This window comes from Anticarsia gemmatalis, chromosome 2 (assembly GCF_050436995.1).
Source record: "Anticarsia gemmatalis isolate Benzon Research Colony breed Stoneville strain chromosome 2, ilAntGemm2 primary, whole genome shotgun sequence".
Lineage (NCBI taxonomy): Eukaryota > Metazoa > Arthropoda > Insecta > Lepidoptera > Erebidae > Anticarsia > Anticarsia gemmatalis.
The window spans coordinates 6368100-6387981 of NC_134746.1; the positions used below are offsets into that span (position 1 = coordinate 6368100).

The 19882-nt window shown below is 38.4% G+C and overlaps 2 protein-coding genes across 10 annotated transcripts; one reads left to right on the forward strand and one right to left on the reverse strand.

Moving 5' to 3' along the window:
* Positions 1-39: 39 nt before the first annotated feature.
* LOC142981481 (uncharacterized) lies at positions 40-15397 on the reverse strand. Of its 9 annotated transcripts, none has more exons than XM_076127468.1 (18): positions 15079-15397; positions 14464-14734; positions 11463-11594; positions 11138-11334; positions 10043-10184; positions 9697-9790; positions 8791-8970; positions 8283-8447; positions 7679-7844; positions 6424-6570; positions 5640-5819; positions 5167-5398; positions 4672-4812; positions 4094-4213; positions 3505-3709; positions 2985-3203; positions 1524-1712; positions 40-1207 (listed from the first exon to the last, which is right to left on the reverse strand). In XM_076127468.1, the coding sequence occupies exons 3-18, from the start codon at positions 11591-11593 to the stop codon at positions 1037-1039; spliced, it is 2679 nt and encodes an 892-aa protein (XP_075983583.1). In that variant the 5' UTR covers position 11594; positions 14464-14734; positions 15079-15397; the 3' UTR covers positions 40-1036. The 9 variants fall into 9 exon arrangements, with proteins under 9 accessions (XP_075983583.1, XP_075983574.1, XP_075983565.1 ...); XM_076127459.1 differs by having other exon boundaries at positions 3520-3709; positions 5640-5858; positions 15079-15396; XM_076127450.1 differs by having other exon boundaries at positions 1524-1703; positions 5640-5858; positions 15079-15396.
* Ak3 (Adenylate kinase 3) lies at positions 11977-13837 on the forward strand. Its single transcript, XM_076127421.1, has one exon. The coding sequence runs from the start codon at positions 12395-12397 to the stop codon at positions 13052-13054; it is 660 nt and encodes a 219-aa protein (XP_075983536.1). The 5' UTR covers positions 11977-12394; the 3' UTR covers positions 13055-13837.
* Positions 15398-19882: the final 4485 nt, after the last annotated feature.

Sequence of the window (19882 nt, forward strand, 5' to 3'; positions counted from 1 at the left end):
TGGTTGCTAAAATGGGATATTTAAAATGATACGCAAATAATTATGTGACGCTTTATTTTTATTTCGCATCCCGCTTGAAATAGTTTCACTTCAAAATTAACAACTTTGGACACATTGAGATTCATACTATGGAAGACCTTTTCAAATCAAGTCTTTACAACTGTATAGACACCGTGGTATGGAAACAGAAAATAGCGACTTACAGGAGTACACTGGTAAAAGCTACAAACAATAATGTGATGTTTTAAGGATAACAGGTAACTCGATATTTACAAATACATGTTACTAACTTGGTTAGAATGAATATCATGATAGTAAAAAACTTGAAGTTCTCAAATCTTGGAAATCTTTATAAACAGTACACAGTCTTAATATTAGCACTGTCCTATAAATTATGTAAATTTTATTTTTAATAATTAAAAATCACGTTTACAATTTTTTTTTCAACTTTATTAACAATGAGTTGACAAAACTTACATTAGATTAACTTTATAATTGTACTTTAATCGATAGTTTTGTATAAAAATATTTTTTTTAGTTTGTATTTTTATTTTAAATCGAATCAAACGCTAATATTGCTTTTAAGTAACTATTTGGTAAAAAATATCTAAAATTCGACAAACTTTATTTAAAATAAGACACATTGAACCACCTTCCTATTGTTCATGATGACGGAATAACATAAATGCATAATGATGTGTGGAGTGACCGAACGAAGCTAATGTGTATGCTGCCTAATATACCAAAGTCTTTTGATAAACAAAGTAACGGCATGCACCGGTGTCACCGACTGTCCGACAACTAGAACTTAGCATGCCTGCTCCATCGGCATACTTTCACAAGTCAAACTCTTTGGGCAATCCCCGGTGATTTGCTGTGTGAACCTATAATAAATAGTACACACTGTCATATAAAATCTACCCAGCTCACTGTGTGTCTGAGGTATTTTTAACCAGGTCCATTTCCTGTCGTGATAGATGCCTCATTATAGTTGTCAAACACGGTAGTTTTATGTGATGTAGGTGTAAGTTTGTCGCTATGTGTCGTCCGGTATCTTGTCGATGCCTATGAGCTCGTCGAACAGCGAGTGGTTGTCGGGGATGACGTGCGGCTCGTGGAGCAGCTGCCGCGCGAACTTGAGCACCGCGCGCGCTAGCTGACCCACTGTCCACTTCCTGTCCACTAGCACTCGGACTAATGTGTCCAGCTGTAAGATAAATTGGTATTAGATCAAGAGCATTTCTGGATTTCGATCTAGAGATTTCGAGAAAAAATTTAGACCGATTGAAATCGTGTGAAGGAGTCTCGCAGCGCCTCTAGTGAACGTAAAAGAAACTAATATAGCTCAAATGTTTCACAATAGAACGATAACATCGCTATAACTTGTTATTCATTTGTGCTACAGAATAATATCATCTTTGCCATTAATCTTCCCGCCATAAAAAAATCTTCATTAACTTTACTTTTAAATTGTTGCATTTGACGTATTTCCCGTAAGTTTCATTACAAAATCTATTAAGTACCTTAAACAGTTTTTCATTGCCGAAGGTGTAGTAGATGAGTGCGGGCACGCCGGCCACGCTGGCGGCGAGCCACTGCAGCAGTAGCTTGAGCTGCGGGTGTCCGCGCAGGCGCTGTCCGCAGCCCCAGTTGCCGGTGGCCACCGGCCGGCACGACCCGCCCGACGCCATCTTGTGTGCCAGCTGATTTAACTGACGACAACATCACGATTATACTCTTACACGACATGAGTATTGATGCTAGTGAGCTTAATGAGCTTAGTTTATAGCATACTAGCTGACCCGTGCGGCTCCGCTCGCGTGAATGATTTTTTTTTACTAATACAAAACTTAATTATTCCTTTGACAACAAAATATGCTTTTTTTCACGAAAAATATTCTCAAAATTGTTTATATCTCATATAACTCGCGCTAAAGCATATCCGCCATTAAAACTGTTGCCATGACAACGGAATTTTGTTAATTCAATGTCATTATAATGTTGATTATTCGCGACTTCGGTAGCGAAACCTGAATTTTCCCGGGAAATGCGTCATTTTCCCGGGGTAAAAAGTAGCCTATGTCCTTTCTCGGGTATTAAACTATCTCCATACTAAATTTCATGCAAATTGGTTCAGTAGTTAAGGCGTGATTGAGTAGCAGACAGACAGACAGACAGACAGACAGACAGACAGACAGAGTTACTTTCGCATTTATAATATTAGTATGGATTACGGATTGACAGTCTAAGTTTTAAGCTTACAGTACTTTTTACTTTACTTTCCCGAGTTTAAAGAACAGTTCTCAAGGCGATATTATCATCATAGGGGAATCAGAATAGTTAAACAGAGTGTTTGGTTACTTGTTGATGTTTTGTTTTTTATGACATGTTACTGTCCTTATGCAGTCAGAGCGTAACAAAGAATTCGCTTCTTGGAACGGGCCATTTGGGTAAAGCAAATCGTTCAGTTAGAATCAAAACTTTTTTGTTTCTCTTGGTTTGTCCAACTTAAATCTAGAACACGCAGCACGCTGTACTTAGCTAACGAAATGATCTCGTCGTGCTATAGGATATAATCTTGTTGACACTAATAGTAATACCACAAAAATCATGTTATGCTACGAGTACTTAGTTTTTATTAGCCGCATACGAAAGTGACTTACAAAATTAGCAACCACACGGTACTATGTTTGTGTAGAATGTGAGCTACAACACAACTTGGCAGTAGCTTCATTTTAATAGGTATTTTGTCGGTCATTTCGATTTCCTTGTGTACATTGGTAGTGAGGATCAAACTAGCGTTCTATGAATGTTACGAAGAGGAGTACAGGAATTAAATCAGTGCTGGCGACACCAACGTTACACATGCACGTCACACAAGTATATGTTTCGACAGAAAGCAAAGACGACAATATATAATGTAATATTATTGTGTTGTTAGTATACATAGGTTGAGAGTTAGCGACAGCCGGGTGCACGTCTACCTTCGGTTTCTTTAGTCTGACAGTGACCGGCTCGCATTCCACCGTCTCTTCGATCGTGTCTACGATCATATTAATGACCCAGTTCAACTTTTTCTTCCTACGGCTGGGGTCGGGGGTCTGTGGGGTCTTAGACTCGTCCGCCTTAGCCTCGGGGACCCCCTGGGCGCCGCGCGTGCCGTTTATTATCTCCTCCGGTATATATTCTTTAACTTTACGTTTCTGTCAAAACATATAGGTTTATTAAGCTCGCCTGTTCTCATTTGTTTTAGTGTCAGTAGCGATTTTTCCTTAGTCGATGTAGAAGAAGTTAATTGCAAAATTCGTAATATCAGCTCGTATTCTTAGTTGATTAGTTCTTAGAGTTAATAATCGGCAGCTTCTAAAGTTTGGAACTACGGACGCAAGATACGTATTGCAGCGCGGCTCGGCAACAGCTGACGACGCGACGTCGTGGTAGATGTCATATAGCTATATAGTGTATAGTGAGGTAGGTGTGTGGATAGTGTGGCGGTGTACATACAGCAGGGCTACGTACGAGATGCGCGGCGAGGCGGTGTCGGTGGCGCGCCAGCTCCAGCGACAGCGAGCGCGCGGCGAGCGCCAGCGGCTTGTGCGGCAGCGCGCGCGGCTCGCGGGCCCACAGCTCCGCCGCCTCCGCGCCGCCCGACACCGGGCCCACCGCCAGCGACTCGCTCAGTGTCCGCTTTAGTAGCGAGCCCGCGAACCTGCCGGAACGACAACCAATATGGTTATAAAAACCATAGGTTTGCTCAATGTATTTCTGCTGCGAGACGTTTAAAAGTGCGATTCTGCGATTGTCATGGGGAGTTGCCGAAACGCTATACCCCATCGATGCATGCGGCTAGAACGTGGGATTATGCGATCGATGGTAGGACGTCACCCACTATGAAACATCGTTGCGGTCGCTGAAACGCCAGTAGCCAATATCAAAAGTAGCCTAGCTTGGGATGACCCTAAAGTGTTCTCCAAGGATTTTGCCACACTATTACAAAAATAAGGCAGTGATTGCACAATTTACCTACCATCAACAGCACACTATTGGGAATTTTATTCAATATTCATGTTTTTCAATAGAAACACAATTGTACCTGATAACGGCCAAGTCCCGAGAGTCTAACTCTCTGGTCTTGTGTTCGCCGGAGTCAGCGTCGACGATGGGGTCGTTGAGCCACTGGTTGAACTGCTCGTACACCTCCTCCAGCTCTGAACTGCCGACAAACAACTCATACAACACACCATGCATTGAAGCGCCAATTTAAGGTAGGCTTTTTTGACTTTCCAAACTGGATCGATCCACTGCAAGACTTTAGGAAAGAAATCTAGGTAATGGCGTTATAATTCCAGATTTTTGAAAAAAAAGTGCATAAACCTTTGAGTACATTCATATTGTGTAATTTAAATTCAAACATAGCGTTTTTCCATTTGAAATTCTCACGTAAATCGCAAAATGGTTTGTCTAGTCTTCATGATGGCCAGAGGTTCAAATGTAGCAGGAAGGCAGTAAGTCATCAGTAATTCTCCAGTCTCCACCTAATCTCATTCATATAATATTTTTTTTTTATAAGCAACCCATTACTGTTCCACTAGGGGGCTGGGGCTAGGCCTTGAGTCCAACACGTTGGCCAAGTATACAATATTATAAGTTAGTCCCGACATCTTTACTCACGTGTACTCCGTGCTGAAGCTGTACTTGGAGCTGTTGCCCGTCTCCTTCCTGCCGAGCGGTCTGTGTCGCGGTGAGGGGTCCCCGTTGCTGAGCGTCTCTTTGTCTGTTAGTACGAAGCCCACGGAGCCGCCGCGTTTTACTCTAGTGAAGAAAATATTTTTTTTAATGACCAGCTGTAGTCGTTAGTAAAAATGTTCTGATTCTTGACGTGAGACAAGAATTCATAAAATTTATTAATTAAGAAGTTTGCAATTGGTGAGTGGCTCCTAGCGGATCCAGATGGTGCATTAAGGGGCTCAAGCCTACGTTTATTTTACTTAATACTCCAGTATTTAAAATCCAAGTCATTTTTTACTGCAAATAAGAATCCTATACCCAATCATTTACAAAGAAATAATTATCTGGATATGAATTCTAGTACTGGTAAATAAGTTTTTCATGCACTGTCGTTTGAAAAACAGTGACAAAAAATTTAGTCTACAGTACATCTCTCACCTAATGTCATTATCATGGACCTCGGCGCCAGAGATGCTGATGCCCACAGCATAGCTGGAGCTGTCAGTGGACCAGTCTCCCGTGCTGGTGGTGGTGGAGTGCTCTGCCTCTCTGCGCAGCGCCTCCCGCAGTCTGTCCGCGAAGCTCAGCCGCCGCTCCTCAGTGGACAACTCTTTGAGGTACTGGAATGAATTGGGACGAGCGCTTTCTCCACGACCTTCGTCTTCGCTGCCTGAAAGTAACAATAAAGATAATTGCAGAAATAAACGTAAGCTACCGAAACAGAAATTTCTTATGAAAACTCCTTTTTGTTTTCTTTTACGAACGTTTAATAGTATCAACAAGAGGCATGTTCATTCTAAAACTTCGAAATCCATACAAAATCAATTTCGGACTCGCAAGTCATTCTCTTTTTTTAACCCGGTGACAGATTACAACACTTACCTAATGAATGTAAAATAAAAATTAATTACCGTAGTCGTTGGTCTCATTCGCGCTATGATACTCCTCTTCATCAGAAGAATTGCAACTGGAGTACAAGCTGTCTTCCTGCATATCATCTAGAGTGGCGGGCGACCTGGTGACGGGCAGGCACTCGCCCGAGGAGCCCAGCACTATGAACCGGCCCCGACGGTTGTTCAACATGCCCCCGTCTGGGGATAACCAGCATTTCTTCTTCGTTAGTTCTACGCCTGGAAATGTATTGAACACACATTGAATATGACTTACATATTAAACTACCGGACGCCATTTTCCATCGCTTCTTCTGAACATCAAATCGTCTTCTTCATCTATGAATGACGTCACATTCACGGCAATATTGTCTTGTCCTAATTGTTTGTTCCAGTATCGATGATAGTCAATTGCTTTCAATTAACAGCTCCATTGAAGTGGCGACATTTTATGAATATTCGCCTTGCTGTCAATGGTTTGTTTCCATATATGTAGATCATTCAAATTCCCGAGTAAGAAAGTCTGTAGTTTTCAAACATGTGGATGAAGTTATTAGCTCTTTAAAATATGATATTCAGCTTTATCCAGTTAGACTAAGGGTATAGGGCTGGTAGAAAATGTTCACCGTTGATCAACATCATCAGAAATCACGATATCAAGCTATGTTTTTGATATAGGTTGGATAAATAAATAGATATTCATAATTTCTTCATTGAATTTTGGTAGAAGAATCGTGAGCTATATTTTGGGGTATAATATAATTAGTAGTTAGTTAGGAGTAAGTTAGTGTGGTGTAGTACTCACTAGGGTCGTTGAGGTTGAGCGTGGCGGCGCAGTAGTTGTGCGGCGAGGGGCTGCGGCTGTTGTAGCTGTTGAGCGTGCTGCACGACGACGCCTGCTTGATCACCACGCTCGCCTCCACCTCCGGCGGCGTGTGCCCGCACGATTCACCTGCAATATACCAACTATACGTGACTTTTTGAGCTTCTTTTATGTATATTTTCTTCTACCTTAGAAGCTCATTGACTGCTTTTATTTTAATACCGACTTTTAATTTAAATTGAAGGTTTTTAAATCAGTTAAAAGAGATACTGTGAAAAAATATTGACTGGAAGAAACGATTAGGTGATGTTTTTTTAGATCCGGGTCTTCAAAAAAGCAAATCTTGAGATAGATAAGATCGGAATTATGGTTTCTACTTAATATAGATTCCAGTATTTGTTTTAATTGAAATAGGAAGTGAGGCGATAACCTATTCTGATGATCAAGCAAGGCTCGATTACAGACTAAATAGGCTGCCAAATCTAAGAGAAGCAGTACTGGGGGTTTGCGATACTCATGACCGGCATAGTAAAAAGTAATAAGAAAGTATGTATTAGTTTAATTTTTTTAATTTAAAGAGCTTGACGTCAAAAACCAAACCAAGAATGCCTGCATAATCTTTTAGATATGGATATGGATATTGCAGTGTATCTCTGACGTAAATAAATCAGTTCTATATTGAGATATCATATTTGTTCAGATGTTGCTGATATAAAATGTATGATGTTATATCGTGGTCTCCATCTGACATGTGCTTATCTGATGGTAGAAACGGATAGGAACTTTCTGATTAAATAACAATCCATTGTGATACGTCGAAACTTCATCGGTATTTATATGATTACGGCGATTGTATCTGCCACATTAAAAAGGGTGAGGTATTTCAATTCGCTTATGTTGGCATGCATATAGGTAATCGACGAAACTAAAAATATCATAAGCATGGTGTACAACAGAAGCGTAGCAACTATAATTTTTTCCTTGATAAAGATTTACACTATTTTTCAGAAAGACGATCCTTGCCTTATGAATTATGCCCCATTAATCTATCTTCTGTTGCTAGTTTTACATACATACAAACAACGACCATACTACATCCAGACCAAAACGAAGTTCTATTGTTCAGACAAATACTTTGTTCCTCGTTGGAATCAAACACAAGACCTCCTAACGCATCGGTAGCAGCTCTATTTGCCTATCAAGTAGGTAGGCAAAAGTAATCGATGTTTTCACTTACCTATAGGTGAAAGTCTTCTTTCATGTCTCGTGCCCTCCCGACTCTTCATAGGCGTCTGCTGGAACGCGAGCAAGCACTTATTGAGCTCGCGTAGTACATTGTCTTCCTCCCACTGGCCCAGAGGTAGCTTGCTGTAGTCTTCTGCGTCCATTAGACATACTGTCACCTGGGGAACAATATTCTATTATTAATATCTAATGGCGAACCCACAAGACATGCTTTAAAAATTGCCATATTTCTCAATTATTAACTATTGACCTTATGGGATATGGGAACCGCGCGAGAGAAAGCTAATGTCGCACCAAAAGCATCTTGGTTAAGTTCTCTGATGACGTCACTTCCATGACTTAAGCCCAAACATTTAAAATAAGCCAAAAATTCAAGTCCTGGCCTCTCACAAGCTTGGGTTGACGGTTTCAAAATTCGCTTTAAAAAAAATATGCTAGGTATCATCAGTTTATAAGTCGAGCTAGTGTCAGTTCAGCCGCCAAATGTTCGGCATCAACGGTTCGACAGGTGTGTTGCAACAAAATAGAGAGTGACCTATACCCAACAGCCTGCTGTTAGAAGACGGAACATACATAGATTAAAGAAAGTAGCTTACAGTTTTAGGTTCGTCTAGTAATTCGATTTTGGTCTTCTGTCGCTTGTCGCATATTCTGCTAAACATTCTAACTCCCTCCACCTTGAGCACCTCGTTGTCCTCGAGCGCCTCCACCGACAACATCACCGGCAGCAGCTCCGGCATCATGAACATTGATAGAGATTCCTGAAATCACACAATACTTTATTTTCAGGCATTTCCTTCAGTAATTTTGGGTTTTCAATGTCAAAGGATTCCTTAAATAGGATTCATTATTAGTCTAATCAGGGCAATGGGAATTTTTTTCTTTTAAAATGTAGATTTTGTCAACCACGCCTCTTTTAAAAACTGTCCCGTGTATTTGCCAGAACTTTTTTTTAACCCATTATTGTCCCAAGCTGCTGTGCAAGGGTCTCCTTCCGAACGAGGGAGGAGTTAGGCCTTAAGACCAAAAGTAAAAAGTTAGGAAGAACAAAATTTCATGAAATTTACTCGTAATTTTGATATGACAATTTCGTTGTACGTGTACCTGTGACTCTCCATCAACGAGCGTGTCTCCGCCGACTCTGCTGGAAGAGAAGCACACTCTGATGGCGTCGTCGTTCTCACAGCGCTCCGGCCGGCCCTCGTGCCGCACCAGCAGCTTGCACAGCGGCAGACTGCACTCTAACCAGTCCTCTATCGTTAACCACTGCTTTGACGACATCACCTGACAATATTTACTTGTGTTAGTACTTGCAGAGCAAGTTATTGGATCATATCTCCCAGTACGTTTTTTTTAAACCTGTGTTATTTTCTTTTCTGTGGAGTTTTGTTGCTTGAGTTCAAAATATATTTTAAGTACTGTGATAATAAATCCCAGAAATCGTCAATCTCAAAGTGGTTTTGTAAAAATTTGAAAGCTCCGAGTATGTGAGCATTAAGTATGCCGAGTGAAGTCGATGTAGAGTATCGGAAAAGGGTAGCATATATGGAAAACTAATGAATAGAAAACCCGTATTGAATATCTCTTTCTAAAAACTATATTCAATACTCCCCACTTAAATAATGTACAAAGTTATACTCAGTGAATGGGCGCATCCATCCGAGCTTAATCCCAATTAAGCGCGCAGATATACGGAAAATGTGGGTACTGCGTGCGTACCCACCGACTAGAGAGACTAGAATGTGTAGAGCAGTGGTTCCCAACCAGTGGTCCGTGGAAATTAAAATATGGTCCGCGAATGATTTTAAAACTAAAAATTTTGAGTATTATAATTACATTTTTTTTTAAGATACTTACATAGTGGTCCCTGCCAACAAGAATAATATAAAAGTGGTCCCGGACTAAGAAAAGGTTTGGAGCCGCTGGTGTGGAGTGTATGTAGGCTGTGTGTATTGTGTAGTGTGTTCGTTAAAATGTAACGTTTTCAGTTCAGTCGGGCTGTGGGCTTACCTGTCTGCTTAGCTTAATAGATCCCTCGTTGCTACTCTTATCTAACCATTCGAAGTAGTGCAGCAAACTTTTTAATTTGTTTCTTTGAGATTTTCTGTAACAATAATGAAAATGTGATTTTTAATATAGCGCTTAACATTTATGTCGTCGTATTTCTGATAGCGATTTAGATATTACAGAATTATGGTTTAAAAATGATCTAAAACATAAGTTTTGGGTGAGGAAAGGATGTCTTATAGTCTCTTCCTATCTGATACAGTAAAATTAAAAGAATACGAAAGTAATATTATAAGGTATGAGTGAACTGTACTTAATTATGTTCTAAAAGATTTGAAGTTCCATTTACCTGTGTAAATTCTTAAAAAAATGTGTAAAGTTGAAGTCTTGCAAGGTGGGATGTGTCTTGAGCGTTCGCTTGGGGTAGGTGGAGAAAAACGCGTGCGCCACCATCGAAGCCACGAAGTTGTACTCCAGTTCCGTTACATCACCTGCAAGAACGTACAGCAATCATTAGGTAGATACCTACTAGACGTCTTTTTATTGGTTGGCCCCTGTCCGCACATGTCTTGTCTACTAATGGACGGAAATGACCTGAAAATCATGCTAGTTTAAGGCATTTTGCATTTAATTTTTCTTTGTCTTTTAAATAAACTATTTTCCGCAAAGCCGTCTTTTGTTTACACAATACGTGTTGTATTAAAATCCTTACTCAACATTGATTAAAGTTTTAAAACTATGTATGTAGCTGCTAGGCAGCCCGTGATCACGGTTGATGCAATTCGATCTAAACATCGGGCAGCAAATTAAACATCGTAATTCCTAAACTTATCCTATATACTCAATTAATAGAAAACTAAAAGAAATTATTTGGTAATTTGTAGCCTAAACGTAGATCAAATGTTAGGCAACTGTGACAAGAAACCTTTCCACGTAACCCAATCATTTAGAATCAGTGCCCAATTATTTATCTCTCGTTCCTTTTATGTACAAAAAATACCCTTTATTACGTAATACGCATTAGGCCTTTGATGCTGGAATTACGAAAAGATATTAGGTAACAAAAGAATCTTCTGCCTACGTACTTTGATGTAACAATGAATAAATATATACTACTAAGAAAACTCGAGAGAATTTTTTGGAACGAAGTAATAGGCAACAAAAAGTTTTTAGCAAAAGATTTAAGGTTTCTGAAACCATGGTTTTCTATGTATCTCTTACAAATTTACTGACAAGTAGGCGTACACTGTTCCTTGCTTAGTATAGTTTTCCATCGTCAGATAACTTAATTTGAGGTTTTCCTCGTTTTTTTACACCTTCCGATTCTCCATCGTCTGTTAAAAAGTTAAAAAAGATTCCTGAAATAAAGTCATCTGACTACGAAAAAATCGGCCCTGATTATAAAAAATATTTATGCGAAGAACACGTTCTTGTAATCACGTACTTTGTTGCTGTAAACTGAAAATGAGTCCTTTAGGCGGGCGCCATCGCTTGAGATGGAGCGCCTTGTTCACCATGATCCTGATGGTGTTGTCTAAGAAGTGCCGCCTCTCGTCTTCCGTCATCTCCTCCTCTAAGAACTGCTCCAGACCCTTCATCAGCTCAGGGTCTTTGATGTCGTCGTCTGGATCTATACCTATGCTGTAGAACGATGTAAATTATACAAGATGTTTAACAAGAATAAAATCAAATCGCAACTAAGCAATCGGCATACCGTCTCACCATTATTTCGAAGTAAATACCACACAAAGGATTAATTATTAACTTACTTGCACATATCGTGTATTTTCATCATACTAGCGGTGAGTTTAGTCGGCGAAGACGCTAGTAGTAAGTGCTTCAGGTGACGCTGCACTGAAGTCCACCAGGGAAGGTCGCACGGTAACATTACAAGCGCCATGCTGAAATAATAGGTTTACGATGTGTTTTAAGTATACATGACACTAAATCAATTGCAAGTTTCTAACGAGGTAGGTAGATTATTAAATTTATTTTGCGGGAAAATTTGTAAACTAGGCATAGTTTTAATTCTCGCGGCGTATTTACGGAAGTAAAAACTCGTCGGATAAGAATGCGTTCATGATTAAGTTTTGTCAAATGAAGTAATGCAAATGTATAAAATGATAGAAAATTATTATACATGGGAATATTTCTGCAATTATACCTTGGTCATTTATTATTAATACTAGGAGGAATCCAGTTGGCATCAAATCGATAGCGAGCACGCTGGACGCATTTAACCTGTGCGCAAACTGAAGTCGTGTTAGAACGCTCCCATTACGATTTGACATTTGAATTTGAAGTTTCGTGTGTTGTGTACGGTGCCGTGTGTGTTATTTTTTATTTTTTGTTATAAATAAGTTTAGTTTATAGTGAAATAATATGTAAGGTAACATAAACTGAAAGAATATAAACGAAGTAGTATTATATGCGGTATTATACATCAAATGAAAGAATAGTATGTTACGAAATAATTACGAAAGTTGCGTGTTTAGTATTAGGTGGTTTTTATCAAATGCTGATAAAAAATAAAGCCGAATATTGTATTTGTTAATATATTTCGCATTCTTCTCAAGCAAGGTCACTACGACTGCCGTTTCGTACGATTGTAGCTATGGTTATATGATAAAATACGCTATCAGTCATTCGACGCAGTGAGCACTAGTAATAGAGTATCGAAGTACAAAGGTCGATAATTAAAATGACTGTGAAGAATAAATTATTGAAAGCATTGATACTCGGCGCTCCCGCGTCGGGTAAAGGAACAATATCATCGCGAATAGTGAAGAAATACACAGTGGCGCATGTGTCTAGTGGCGACAAACTAAGAGATCACATCGAGAAACAAACTGATTTGGGCAAGGAAGTGAAAAAATATTTGAATGAAGGTAAATTGGTGCCTGATGATGTAATGATCAAGTTTATGATCACAGAGCTGAAGAAAGTGGATGATAAACCATGGTTATTGGACGGTTTCCCTAGAACTGTTGGACAAGCTAATGCATTGTGGAAGGTGCAGCCTGTGGACGTTGTACTGAACCTAGTGGTGCCATTTGAAGTTATCATTGATCGTGTTAGGAACCGCTGGGTGCACTTGGCCTCAGGCAGAGTCTACAACATAGGATTTAACACTCCTAAAGTTGAAGGGAAAGATGATGTAACAGGTGAAGACCTGGTTCAGAGACCTGACGACAGGCCGGAAGCTGTCCAGAAGAGATTAGAGATTTATGAGAGTGTGACAAGACCTGTAATAGACTTCTATAAAGAAAAGGGCATACTCAAAGAGTTTCACGGACGCACTTCAGATGAAATCTGGCCAAAAGTAACATCATATTTAGATCCTATATTTACTAAGTTTTAGTTGTAGTCATGTTAACAATTGATTGGTGCTCGGATCAATAGCATTAAGAGTAAATAGTGTACATGAAAGACACAATATTCATATATTATACAATTTTTCAGGTATTTATTAAGTGTCTTGGCAATGAATACTGGCCTAGTTAATGGTATGTGTTTACGAATTATTTTTGTTTAGAACAGTTGTTATTTGAAGTAACTATATTTGCAATTTATTTGTATGACAGAGTCTTATGTGCATAAACATCAATAATATTTTTGTATATTAAAGCATCAATATTCTTATCAAAAATACATATCCACCCACCTATTTATAAAACATATTGAGCCATGAATGAACCAAAAAAGTCTTTTTGAAATCAGAGCCAAATTGTAGAGTAGAGAAAGTGATTGATATAGTAGAAAAAAGACATAGGAACTTGTAGACTGTTCTTCTGATTTGATAGAGTGTACTGTAATGTTGTCTAGTTATTCTTAGTTCCTTCTTTATTTATAATAATAATGTACTAGACTTACAGACTTGTACTTACTGTAGCTGTTAACAAAGTATATCAAAATAGTGCCTTAACAGGGCAAACAATGTAAATTATATTGAAATATTGAGTATTATACACAACTTATATGTTCCTTTACAATGTCATATAGCTCAAATGAAATCACAAGGTTTATAGTTTGTTTATTTTAGTGAATATTGCCTATATTGTTATTATTTTGTTATAGTATTTTACACTTGTTTGCTGGTTTTCTAATGGTTTTATGTGAATAAATGTTATTGTAGTTTAATAAATCGTTTTATTCATATTGTAATAAATTTTCGCTTCATCATCTTGAAGCACTAATTAATGTTTCGAGATAATGATTACTATCTTTGAATATTGACATTCATGCTCTTTGTCCTTCTGATGCAAATTAACAAAGATCATCTTCATTTAGATTGGATCTCCAAAACAACTTTATTCCTTGTATTTAAAGTTCATTTCCAGTTGTTTGTTGTTCCGAGTGATCTACGTCGGATGTACTCAGTAGTAAGCAAGATCATTGTTTGTTTACGTTAACTTACGTTAGAGTGATTAGAATTGGCACAGGTGAGAAAAATCATGTACCTACACCTATGTTTCTATAGTAGTATGTAGAGTTGTTGTTATTTCTTGTTATTTCACGTTTTCCTAGTGCCGTCTACAAATCGTTTTAGGAATTAGAATTATTTAAAAAACACGCAATAATATAAAATTATGATACGAAAAGACAAAAAGCCACTGGTCTTGGAATATATTCAGTCATAAAGTTTACTATAGGACTGACGACGCAGCGTGACGAAGGCAATAAATTAGTATGGGCCCTAAAATATATCTATAACTCAACACTACGTAAGAATACATTTCTTGAACAAATAATAATAAAAGTGATAATTACCTTATAGCGTATGCGTTGCGATTGAGGCACAATATTTTTCATAAACACTACAAAAACACCATGAGTCACTGTCGCCTCGCGACAACCGGCTTCTTTTTACGCACTTTTCTCATTATCTACAAGGGAACCGTTCACTGGTATTCTTTTGCATGTAGAATATCTTATTGCTTTTCTATAAGACAGAAATAGTGTAGGGAGAAACGCGGGCCGGCTGCGGGCAGACACGAGCGCGCAAACCCCGACTATTTTTAGCTGCTTTCGTGCATCGGCGCTGAAATTAGATTGTAAATAAAAAGTTTGGGTTAACAGGAGTCGAAGGCCTCATTATTCGTTCTTGTAGGTCATCACTTAATCTAACACCTGAAGGGTTTCTACTAATAACATTGTTTCATTAAAGTTTTCGTACTCTCATATTGTTTTGAAAGGGTCGCGCTCTACAAACCGGCAAAACTTTCAAGCAACTATATTTCGTTTCATGGTCACTTAAACTGGGTTATGCGCAAATATTTATAGTGTTTTGCGGTTTTACAACGTTACGTATAATTCATATCTGAAGACAGTGCAAAGAATTTAAATAATGAACAGCATAACTTAAACGTACCTAATAACGCTCACCTTATTGAATTTTGATTTAAAATACGCCACTCGATTAATTCCGCGTAAAGATAAATCCTGGAGTCAGATATAGGTCCGATATTTTAGTAATTGCCAAAACAATCTAGCGCGAAAACAGTACACACGAAACTTTATTAACTTTCCACTGATTATACAATTTTATAACACCGTTGTTTCATACAGTTTACTTAGTGAGTTCATATTTTGTAGTATTTGTATTAATACGAGACCCGCGATCCATGAGGTTAGAGGTTAAGCGATCGGTGTAAATAGAAGTACGGTGAGCGAGGTGTACGAGCCGAGTGAGGAGCCAGGCTGTACTGACGCCGTCGGGCCGACTTTCACTGGGGGGTGACTACCCTTGCCCTGCCGGCTGTCGCACCCTCCACCCTCGCTAGTGACGTCACTAGAGCGCGTCACGACCTACGACGCCGTACGACGCCGCCGCCCGATGCTCGATACCCCGCTCCCTCAGCACGCCTCGTGAAATGTCGTTGCTGCTCCCGAAACGTTACGTAAAATGAAATATGAAAGTACCAACGACCTGCGTCAGCACAGTACATCATTTTCATACGGTTAAGGTCGCCCCGACTGAAAATTAAAGGGCTTAGCGCGTACATACCTATCTACATTCATGTACGTATCTCGGTATGACGTAAATCTTGAATCGTCAAACAAAGATTTCGTAGTTCGAATTCGTGACATTACAATTTGGGATGAGTTAGATAATATATCTACGAATACAGGTTTGTTTTATTTTTGGGCTGAACATTCAATTGCAGTGGACTTGAATGTTAGTTATTAAGGATTACTGTATTTGTGCGTTAATTGTCTCATGAATGTAATTATGATATAATAACGGCATTCTCTTTATATAAACAAAAGCCTGTGGTTTTTACCCATTCTTTTGTTTAAAGTATTTTTATTATTTGAAGTTCTGATTCGCCACCTCTAAATATCTATCAAATAGCTTATTAGAGGGAATTTTAGGAGGTTTTGATACATTTACTGTTGCTTTATTTAGCAAAGAGTTTACTTGACACTCATGTATAGACTGCTAACTGGCCCTTAACCTCTTTACAAGCATTAAGTACGATGGAAAGTTTGTTATACTTACTCTAACTGAAAAATAAAACACTCAACTAACATCAAAAATCTAAGGGAGGCCCTTGCTCAGCCGTAGATAAATAATATAGGCAAAAATCTATAGCAAGCATACTTACATATTGATTGTGCAAACCGTTTTTTTTTCGAAAGCAACCCAATTTTGATAATCAAGTAATCTATTTGTCGTTATCAGAAAATAGATACGTAACATTTTTTGCGAAGCACATAATATGTATAATTCAATAACCTCAATATGCTCACTAAAAATATAATTCTGAAAAACATCAGTTTTCCACAATAATTAATTGACTAATTGCTTCCAAACATTAGGTAATAATGAATAACTGTTTACCTATACCTACGTGATGTTATTTGATATATAATATCAAGTTGACTATCACAATACTCAGAAACATGGCATTTAAAGAGTAAAAGACATGTCATTTTATAGTTGAAACTACAACAACATTATAGAAAAACCTGCCTTGATTGTTTACAACTGAATTACTAGGTACTAAGTGCCTCTAAGTGCGAACTTATTGTTTCTCTGTCACAAATAGTTAATAGAATAATAGAAAAACAGACTTTATGACTTATCGTAAAATACCTACGTTTGCGAACATGTTTCACATCATGGGCACAACGGCGCCGAGGCGCAGTCCGCGCCCCACAGCCATCCATCAGGATATGAAAGCACCTGACCTTTTAGATTTCTGCGCATGCGTACTACGTAACTAGCGTTATCCCTTTCTGGTCACAAAACTAATGTTTTCAATTCAATCTTCTTCGGCTTTCTGGTGTCCTGGTACAAGAAACGCCCGTGGAAAGTTGGTGCCGCCCTACGCGGACGCCGCTGGGCGGGCTTGGGCGGAGCGGCCATTTTCCGCCTTTAATAGTCAGAAATGCTAGTAAGAACTTGTAAACAAATAATTTTTCGTATGACCACCGTAACTTGGAAAAATAACATTGTTTGATAAGACTATACAGGTGTTTTGTTTTAAGTACGTACGTCACTGAGTAATTGATCAGATTGAAGTATCTTGGCACGATTCAATTTCTCTAAAAGCATTATGACTGACTTATCGGTACCGTCTATTAGGCATTAAAAGCAGTACAAAATATAGAAAATGTCGTTTATTTCTGGTACGTGCTAAATTAGCAAAGGTCCGCCCCGTTCATTTAAGTATTGTCGCTCAATCTTTGCAACAAGCTTTGTTAAAGACTTATTGTGTTATATGTATAGAGCCCTAGTAACTACGCCACGTGACATAAAGTTTGCGCCGCCTTTAAGTGGGCGGAGATATTTTCTTGAATTTCCCGGAGAACCCTTGTCTTGAAGAAGTATTTTCTCTGAAAGTTCTTAGTTAATTCCCGGTGCTAAAAATAAATAATAAGGGTCAAGTTTCTAGGTCGAACGGAACACTTTGTCTTAAGAGAGACGAAGGTTCTTATTGTTATTTCGCTAATTAATGTGATTAAATCTATTTTAACGTGTTCGTACTAGGATTATCTTGTAAAGTTAGTTACAATGAAAATGGTATCAAGGATAGTCTACAGATATCTTCAAAAAAAGTTTAGACTTGAAACACAAAGTTTCAACTCTAAACTTTTTTTGAAGATATCTGTAGACTATCCTTGATACCATTTTCATTGTAATATTTTTTATTTACCTAATTGTGCTATAACTTTCTTTCTTGTCTGAAATTTTACGTTTCCGAAAATTACATTTTCGAAAACTTTATTAATTTTTAATTTATTTTACCTTTCATACTTTAGTTATTCTTCATTCAGGTTGTTTTCATGGATAATTCAAATTCTTTTAGAAACAAGTTATTCTTAATGTGCTCCTTCAACTTTGTAAATCAATCATCCTTTCAATTTAGCCGGCTGTCTCAATTCTCTTAAATTAAATCAGAAATATTAAATCGTCTTGTTGAAATTGTGGACATATCTTACAATGTGCTGTTTTCCTGGTAAATTCGACCTCTAGTGCGGGCAGAGTACCCTTACGAGAGCTGTCATCCTCGGGGTAAAGGTCACACAAAATGCCAAAGGTACCCAAGCTTTGGCACATACTGCGAATTCGCAAGGTCCCTGCGACCCTGATAGTTACATAACTAACAGTACTCGTGTTAAGCACAGATAACAAACACACACTGAAACTTATAATTGTTTATTACAAACTCGCTCGCTATTCCGAAACGAAAGTTAAGATTTTTTCACATATTATTGAAGGAGTTCGCCTTCTCTATTCTGAATAAAAAATACAGATAAACGAATTCTCTGTACACACACGCACTCGCACACATTTCAACACTTTATCGGGCGTGTGTTTATCCATACAAAAGATAGCTATTATCATCACTACGTCACGGCTATTGTGTATGCCAGTCCACCCCTCGGTAAGTCACCCTACGCGTGCCCGTACACGTCAGCGCCGGCTCGTGACCCTTTGTACCAGGGCGACATAAAAGCACAGTAGTAAACCTACCCTATAGTCGCCTTGAACGTTATTTATTGATCAGTATTTGTCTCACTACGTCGCGACATCGTCTGTCTATAAAAAATATAGTTATAGTAGGTACGGTATTGACGGGTATTGCTCGGACAGATAGTAATAACTAGACTATATTTAAGTAGTTTCGACGAAGTTGTTCGTAACTTTGCTAATTTCAATCTTTAAAAGTTGTTGTTGAATTATTAACTACCATAGTATAAGTTATAATTACGAAAACTTCGACGAGTGCCTACTTTGTTGTACCATTTGGATTATTACTTGACGTGCTGTGATTCAAACTTTAAAAAATACAATTAACTTAATTCAATTTAATTTTTCAAGACAAAAGTTTTAATTGACTTTACTAGGCTTAGCTTTGTAAAACTGGTATGATAATACCCTATTTTATAGTACCAGTAACAATTATTATGTCACTTACTTAATCCAAATTAATTCGTATAATTTCTATAACAAAACTACATGAGATTATAGTATTATACTGTCCATGAACAGGGTGGTATTTCGCAAAACGTCCCCTAGTGATATCGCATGATACTTCACCACCCTCTTGCGACCCACCCCACCCAATAGTTAGACGAAACTATTCACACCTATTCACTGTTCTGCTACCCTATTGTACTAAACTAGTGAACGCGGGGCGCCCGCGTTCTCGTCAATTTGTGGCCTTTTCAACCCTCTTGCTTTGCCATGGTACCCTGGTATGTTCGTAGTCTCGGCGTTACGTCACTACGAAAAACGGCTGGGGGTGAGCGTAGGGGCGGCGTAGTCGTAGAGCCTCGTAACCCTCTCGCTCTGCTACGGACGTGTAGCACACGCGAGGCTTAGTGGAAAAGTTGAAAGCTACACAACATGTAGACGACAAAGTTTCCGCTTCGTAGCGCGGCCTACGAATAACATCACCTAGTAACATTAATTGCCACTAGATTTTACTTCTATTTTAAGGTACAATAACATTTGTAATAATTTACTGTTGTTAATAAGATGTATAAAATATAATACGTTTGAAACAGCATTGAAGATTTATTACAGAACTGAAAATGGTTTTAAATATCAGTCCGTGACCTTTTATAAATTAATTCCTTTTATTTCTAGAGAAAAACTTAAGAGCTCGTGGTCGTTAAGTTCATTGCGCACAGAATTGAACGGGTTAACAATTCATGATTCAATCAGTTATACTGT